Source organism: Pristiophorus japonicus, chromosome 9 (assembly GCF_044704955.1).
Source record: "Pristiophorus japonicus isolate sPriJap1 chromosome 9, sPriJap1.hap1, whole genome shotgun sequence".
Taxonomy (NCBI): domain Eukaryota; kingdom Metazoa; phylum Chordata; class Chondrichthyes; family Pristiophoridae; genus Pristiophorus; species Pristiophorus japonicus.
In genome coordinates this window covers 125,885,668-125,894,040 of record NC_091985.1, presented here as the reverse complement: position 1 = coordinate 125,894,040, position 8,373 = coordinate 125,885,668, and the positions used below count along the sequence as shown (strand labels likewise).

The 8,373-nt window shown below is 40.4% G+C and overlaps 1 protein-coding gene across 1 annotated transcript; it reads left to right on the top strand.

The window, feature by feature from the left end:
- Positions 1 to 2,818: 2,818 nt before the first annotated feature.
- On the top strand, positions 2,819 to 7,845 carry LOC139272688 (otoraplin-like). Its single transcript, XM_070888775.1, has 4 exons — positions 2,819 to 3,060; positions 4,050 to 4,189; positions 4,300 to 4,413; positions 7,219 to 7,845. The coding sequence occupies exons 1-4, from the start codon at positions 2,940 to 2,942 to the stop codon at positions 7,240 to 7,242; spliced, it is 399 nt and encodes a 132-aa protein (XP_070744876.1). The 5' UTR covers positions 2,819 to 2,939; the 3' UTR covers positions 7,243 to 7,845.
- Positions 7,846 to 8,373: the final 528 nt, after the last annotated feature.

Below are 8,373 nucleotides of genomic sequence, written 5' to 3'. Positions count from 1 at the left end.
ATTCCTATGACCAGCAATTTGTGGCATGGTTTTTGTGTCTTCCACTGTGAAGACGGAAGCAAAATAATTGTTTAAGGTCTCAGCCATTTCCACATTTCCCATTATTAAATCCCCCTTTTCATCTTCTAAGGGACCAACATTTACTTTAGTCACTCTTTTCCGTTTTATATATCTGTAAAAGCTTTTACTATCTGTTTTTATGTTTTGCGCAAGTTTACCTTCATAATCTATCTTCCCTTTCTTTATTGCTTTTTTAGTCATTCTTTGCTGTTGCTTAAAATCTTCCCAATCCTCTAGTTTCCCACTAACCTTGGCCACCTTATGCGCATTGGTCTTTGATTTGATACTTTTCTTTATTTCCTTGGTTATCCACGGCTGGTTATCTCTTCTCTTGCCGCCCTTCTTTTTCACTGAAATATATTTTTGTTGCGCATTATGAAAGAGCTCCTTTAAAAGTCCTCCACTGTTCCTCAATTGTGCCACTGTTTAGTCTTTGTTTCCAGTCTACTTTAGCCAACGCTGCCCTCATCCCACTGTAGACCCCTTTGTTTAAGCATAGTACGCTCGTTTCTGACACAACTTCCTCATCCTCAATCTGTATTACAAATTCAACCATATTGTGATCACTCATTCTGGGGGGATCTTTTACGAGGAGATCGTTTATTTTTTCTGTCTCGTTACACAGGACCAGATCCAAAATGGCTTGCTCCCTTGTAGGCTCTGTTACATACTGTTCTAAGAAACAATCCCGTATGCATTCTATGAATTCCTCCTCCAGGCTACCCCCTGCGATTTGATTTGACCAATCGATATGTAGGTTAAAATCCCCCATAACTACTGCCATTCCTTTTTCACATGCCTCCATTATTCCCTTGATTATTGCCCGCCCCACCATGAAGTTATTATTTGGGGGCCTATAAACTATGCCGACCAGTGACTTTTTCCCCTTACTATCTCTAATCTCCACCCACAATGATTCAACATTTTGTTCATTGGAGCCAATATCATCCCTCACAACTGCCCTGATATCATCCCTTATTAACAGAGCTACCCCACCTCCCTTCCCTTCCTGCCTATCTTTCCGAATCGTCAGATACCCCTGTACGTTTAATTCCCAGTCCTGGCCACCTTGCAACCATGTCTCTGCAATGGCCACCAAATCATACCCATTTGTAATGATTTATGCCTTCAACTCATTTACTTTATTTCTAATGCTGCGTGCATTTAGGTAGAGTGTTTTCATCCTAGTTTTTAAATCATGATTTTTAGTTTTTACCCCTCCTGCAGCCCTTTTATATTCAGTGGCCCTTTTTGTTTCTTGCCTTTGGTTTCTCTGCCCTCCACTTTTACTCATCTCTTTTCTGTCTTTTGTTTTTGTCTCCTTTTTGTTTCCCTCTGTCTCCCTGTATTAGTTCCCATCCCCCTGCCATATTAGTTTAACTCCTCCCCAACAGCACTAGCAAACACTCCCCCTAGGACATTGGTTCCGGTCCTGCCCAGGTGCAGACTGTCCGGTTTGTACTGGTCCCACCTCCCCCAGAACCTGTTCCAATGCCCCACGAATTTGAATCCCTCCCTGCTGCACCACTGCTCAAGCCACGTATTCATCTGTGCTATCCTGCAATTCCGACTCTGACTCGCACGTGGCACTGGTAGCAATCCCGAGATTACTACTTTTGAGGTCCTACTTTTTAATTTAACTCCTAGCTCCTTAAATTCGTCTCGTAGGACCTTATCCCTTTTTTTACCTATGTCGTTGGTACCAATGTGCACCACGACAACTGGCTGTTCTCCCTCCCTTTTCAGAATGTCCTGCACTCGCTCGGAGACATCCTTGACCCTTGCACCAGGGAGGCAACATACCATCCTGGAGTCTCGATTGCGGCCGCAGAAACGCCTATCTATTCCCCTTATGATTGAATCCCCTATCACTATCGCTCTCCCACTCTTTTTTATGCCCTCCTGTACAACAGAGCCAGCCACGGTGCCATGAACTTGGCTGCTGTTGCTCTGCCCTAATGAGTCATCTCCCTCAACAGCACTCAAAACAGTGTATCTGTTTTGCAGGGGGATGACCAGATGGGACCCCTGCACTACCTTCTTTGTACTACTCTTCCTGCTGGTCTTCCATTCCCTAGCTGGCTGTGAATCCTTCTCATGCGGTAAGACCGCATACATGAAGGAGAAAATTATCTAAGCTTCCTGCTCCTGAATACTGCAAACAATACAGGATATTCGTGAGGGCAGGATTAGGCTTGGCTGTGATGCTTCCCATGAAGGAATAGTCTATCAACACTGTCAAGGCATTCATATAATAATGGTCACTTGAGTAAAGTACCAGGTGGTAGCTGCTGCTCATGGAATTCCAGCCCAGCGAGGAGTCAATGCGGTTTCGGGAGTGAGGGGGAGGAGATGAATATAATTGGTGGAGAAAAAAAATCTTATAGATTAAAAATGTAAAACATAACTTTCTATCCTGTGCAAGGAGAAACTTATTTGTCCTCTTGCATTTGGGTGTTGTATCCAAATTTAACAGAGGCTGTGCAACCTATGTTTACAAATCACAACTTTTAAAAATGCTTCAATTAAACCATCTGACCTCTTTTATATAAATGTGCAGTTCTGAAGCTTTTCTAATGTTCTTCCAAGATATGAGCTGGCCAATTCTTTCACATTTAGTTATCCATAAATATTTACCACAAAATAGGAAAGCTACTCAAGTAAACAAAACTGTCTGCGTTCCTTTGCTGGCCCTCCTCCTGTCTCAGCCAAGTCTGTGGATTCTATTGCGTGAAATGTCATTGGTGGCAAATGTTTATCCAGATGTTTGGCTTCTGCTTTTAAGGGGAAAGCTCAAAGTGTCTGGCAAGGAGAGATTTAATCCAAGCAATCTTGAAGCACGTAGAGAAAGGGAAAAGATTACAAACTGTGAAATTAAAATGGCACAGCTTGCCTGTTGTCTATTTCCACTTTTGTATCTTGGATTGACACAAGTTGCAAAAGCAGATTACATGGACAAGCTTGCAGAGAAGAAAGCCTGCGCTGATGAGGAATGTATTTGTAAGTAGATTTTTTTCACTTTTCAGGAAGGAAATTGAAAAACATTTAAGTTTCCCTATGTTTGCATGTTCATTGTTATTACTAATACATTAATGCATTCTACATTCAGCAGCTATTGAAAATTTGCTCAACTTTTGAATATGTTTTCACAACTTTTTCCACATTATAATCTAACTATTACTGCCCTGGAATACTGGAACAGCACACCAGTCTTACAAATAAAAGACCTTCTCAGTCACTGTTAATACTGCTCCTTTAGCAGTCAACACAGGATACATACCTAACCAAATCTTGCCAATTTACGTTGCACCTAAAATGGCATGCTGTGCTTTTACATAGTAAGCCAAACTTACCCAATGAGGTAAGCTTGCATAGGATTTCAGTTTGTGACCCTTTCATATTGCCCAGTGATCTGCTAGTATTGTTACTTCGTATCAAGCTACTCTGAAAAGTTATTTTCTACAAAGCACCAAAACTGGCCTCCATTCAGATATTAATTTCACTTCAAAGTGCCCCAAATTCTGAGCCAGAGGTGATCAATTACAGAGACTGATTCCCTACAGAAGTTAATGGCAAATGAAAAATTATCTCCGATCCAGCATTCCTGCCACCCAAGAAGTGCAAATTCTGCCATTTGAGAAGAAATCTGAGCTTATTCGAGCTTGCACTACGCAGATGTCAGTCTTGTCCTGGTCTCACTGCCAATATTTGAAAATTGAAAGTCAGGCTTCAGGGATTTGACATTGTGGTTTTTTTTGACAGTGCCATAATGAATTTTTTAAAGAAAGGGCAAAGGCAGACCAAAGTCAGATTAGCTTAAATATCGGCCCTCGGTTTGCCCTTATCCACTGAGGCATTGTAAAAGTAACACAGCACATATTTTATACTGGGTTAGCTTCTCAAGTTGTCATTTTGTGCTGAGGCAAAAAATATCTGAAAATCCTTTAGACTCTCTGGGGTTCAAGTAAAATGAATGGTTTGCCTTTCAGATGTTATCTCAATTGGCCAGGTAGTTGACGATTACAATGCACCAGACTGCAGGTTTCTAAATCTTAAGGAAGGACAGTTGATGTACATCTACTCCAAACTGGTACGGCACGGTAATGGTGGTGAGTTCTGGTCTGGCAGTGTAAGTGAATGCATTTTTGCATAGAAAATGGAAAGCAGGCATTTCAGTGATAATTTGCAGGCTCTTTGTATGTTCTGGTTCACATTAAGATGTTGGCTCTTTCTTGACAGATTTACAGTGATGATGAGTATGTAGATCAGGTGGGCATGGTAGCTTATTTCCCCAGCACTATGGTCAACGAGCAACATGTATTCCAAAACAAAACAGTGGAGCTTCCTACAACTGTGAGTACTTCATTGATGCCTTTGGGAACATCTATAAAGTCAGAATCTATATTTTAGCTCTTTCACAAATAATTACAAATATGTTTTTTTTCTCTTATCAGATTACACTCTGTACAACCCCCAACCCCCTTCCCTTGCACACAGCTTTGTCTGGCCCTGTTAATGCCACTTTTAAATTAGTCATCAACAACCATATGAGAATGGCTTGATTTCCCCAATTTCCTTTCCCTGTGGGGAAGCACTCTACTTCTCCGTGTCTCAATATAGCTTTTCAGGTCCGACAAAGAGTCTCCAATTTTACCTAGCCAGAACTTCTACTCGTTTTTGAGGTGAAAGTCAGCCTGGAAGCAGCTGGGCTGAAAATTGGGACAAAGCCTTTCTCTGCCGGATCTCTGCCTCTTCCTGGGTAGCGCAGCAACCTTCAATGGGTGTGTTGAGGGATGGGGTTGTTCCTGGACTCCCCTGGAAATCGTGCCAGATATGCCCATTATGGCCAAGGGTACATACAAGAGGAAGCAGGCAAGATCTCTGCACTCCTCCAATTCTGGCCATTTGCACATCCCCGATTTCTATCTCTCCAACATTAGTGGTCATGCCTTCAGTTACACAGGCCCTAAGCTCTGGAATTCCCTCCCTAAATCTCTCCGCCTCTCTCTCCTGCGTTAAGTCGCTCCTTAATACCTACTTCTCAGATCAAGCTTTTGGCCACCTGCCCTAATATCTCTTTATGTGGTTCAGTGTCAAATTTTATCTGATAACGCTCCTGTGAAGCGCCTTGGGATGTTTTACTACTTTAAAGGCCCTATATAAATGCAAGTTGTTGTTGTTGTATGCAGGACTCAGTAACTAGAATTCAAGCAGCAGAGAATTATTTTTGTTTGAATCTGAGGTCTACCATCCTACCAATGAGCAGCAGAAGAGACATGGATCTTCTTTCAAATCTTTGGCCAGACTGCCTGTGGCCTTCTCCACTGCAGTGGCAATGACTCACTTCAAAATACAGTGCAGTGCAGCGCAAAATCACCAGAATATACCCAGGGCTCCAAAGGTTAAATGACGAGAAAAGATTACATAAACTAGGCTTGTATTCCTTGGAATATTGAAGATTAAGGGGTGATTCGAGTGAGGTTTTGAGGATTTTGAAAGGAATTGATTGGGTAGATAGAGAGAAACTTTTTCTGCTGGTGGGGGGAGTCTAGGACATGGGAACATAATCTTAAAACCAGAGCCAGGACATTCAGGAGAGAAGTTAGGAAATACTTCTTCACACAAAGGGCGGTTGAATTGTGGAACTCTCTCCCACAAAAATCAGTCGATGATAGTTCAATTAATAATTCTAAATCTGAGATCAATAGCATTTTTCTAGCCAAGAGTATTAAGGGATATGGAGCCAAGGCAGGCAGATGGAGTTAGGATACAGATCAGCCATGATCTCATTCAATGACAGAACAGGCTCGAGGGGCTGAATGGCCTACTCCTGTTCCTATGTTCCGATGTAAAATCTCACCAGTTCTGCTGGGTTGGTGTTCCTGTAGTGCCACTACTGGTGAAGTACCCTTGCCAAAATATGTTAATGATTGAGCCCCATGGATTAAGGAACGGGTCAGAATAAGACCACTGTGGCAGTCGGGAGTTTTGCCTCACCCCTGGCATTTCTAAGCTCCTATCTTTTCTGTTGATAGACTGTTGATAGTACTTTTTGTTTTTAATAAATATTTTAACTCTTTTTCCAGCATAACCCAAAAGTATTTTCGATAGGTGATGAAATAATGAATGCACAGCTGAGAAATTAATATGTTTTTTTTATTTGTGAAAGTATAAAAAACAAAGACTTGCGAGGAATTGGATTGATTTTGATAAAGACAATCACATTTAACAAAAGTTAACAAAATACGTTATAGCAACAACAATATTTACAATAAATATTATTAATGGCTGTTCATTTAAATGGGACAGATTTCCTTCAACTGCTTGGGCTATTTTAACTGTGCTCAATTGGATTTAATTCGCTTGACTCTTCACATTTAGAATTGCTGTCTTTACTTGAAATTTGATGCGTTTTCAATAGATGCTACAAAATGTGCAATAGGCCCAATATAAATCACAATTATTTAAAATACATGGTACATATCATGACATGCAAGACCCGCTTCACATGTTAACCTATTCATTAACTGTTCAATATAACTACAAATATTACTGATAAAATTTCTTTCATAAGAACATAAGAATTAGGAGCAGAAGTAGGCCATTCGGCCCCTCGAGCCTACTCCACCATTCAATAAGATCATGGCTGATCTTCTACTACAACTCCACTTGTCCACCCTATCCCCATATCCCTTGATTCCTTCAGTATCCAAGAATCTATCGATCTCTGTCTTGAATATACTCAACGACTGAGCATCCACAGCCCTCTGGAGTAGAGAATTACAAAGACCTACAACACTTTGAGTGAAGAAATGTCTGCTCATCTCAGTCTTAAATGGCTGACCCCTTATACTGAGACTGTGACCCCTAGTTCTAGACTCCCCAGCCAGGTGAAACATCCTCCCAGCATCTATCCTGTCAAGCCCCTTAAGAATTTTATATTTCCACGTACAGTCTTGCTCAGAAAAGCCTTTCTCACATTTGAATGTATTAAAGCTATACTGACTGATGTGGGAAATGCATTGAATTATTCATTTTATAATGACACTGTATTTTTCTTAATTACTGACTGATGGTTCATAATGACAATGTTTAAGGATTTCGTAATTAATTGGTTTTAGAATCTGATGTTTCCATTTTTTTTAAATTTCCGCTCAGGCTATCGACTTCTACTGTGACTAATTATTTAAAATACATGGTACGTATCATAACATGCAAGACCTGCACCACATGTTAACCTATTCGTCTACTCGTCAAACTACCACTCAAAGTAAAGATGTGGAACAAAATACAATTTAATTGAGAAGATCTGTTTTGTTTCTTACTGCTCGGAGCATTCTTTGTTATATTTCCAAGAAATTAAAGTATATGTACAATGCCATATGCCGAAGACTAATAGGAAAGGTTACCTTTGTCAACCGTTTTGTGCCTTGCTATGATTACAGTGACTTGCTTAATAAACTATTGGTAATTCATTTATTTTCCATTTATGAGAGATAGCTGGTTATAAAACATTCAATCTTTCTCAAATATTTGTGTGATACATAATTTAATTAATGCATATTAGTTTAGTCCACAGGAACAACTAGTGAGTTAAAGTTACAAGGAGACCTGTATTTGTTAGATTTACTAAGTAAGGGAAACATTGGATTCACTGAAAGTTTGCTTATAACACTAATGTTGTCAATTTACTTAGGTGTCTATGTAGTTGCATTCACCATATAGGCAAACCATGAGTTATAGATAATGTGCAGGTAATCTATGTAATCTGAAGCTTTCATGTGAAATAAAAATGTATACAAACAAAATTAAAGCATATTTACTTCTGTTTGTGTGTCTGTGTGTATGTCCGTGGGCACGTGTATGTGTGTGGTCAACTACATCAGGACAACAGTTGTAGGGAACAGATGGTTGCTGTCTGCTAATGTATGTAATTGCTACTAACCTCCATCCATAATCTGACGGACATTACACGCAAATGGGAATTGCACAAATGCACAGCGGAAGGGTCAAGGCATGGTGAGGCTCCAACTAGCGAGCTGCATTAGAAGGCCTGATTGGCATCCGCAGCTCCAGGTGCAGGTGAGGCCCAATCTCGATCGAGCCTTTAGCCGAAGTTTTTGGCTGTACGTTGGCATCGTGTCGGAAACTGCCGCTACTCGAATTTTTCCTTCATTACTTTTCCAATGTGATACCGAGTATTCGAACAGGAGAGATGTAATCGTATAATGAAGCATGTCCTCTATGAAACTGAAATCCCTTTAGAGGAACACTACACTATTTTTACATATATCACCTAGTTGTTTCACTTAT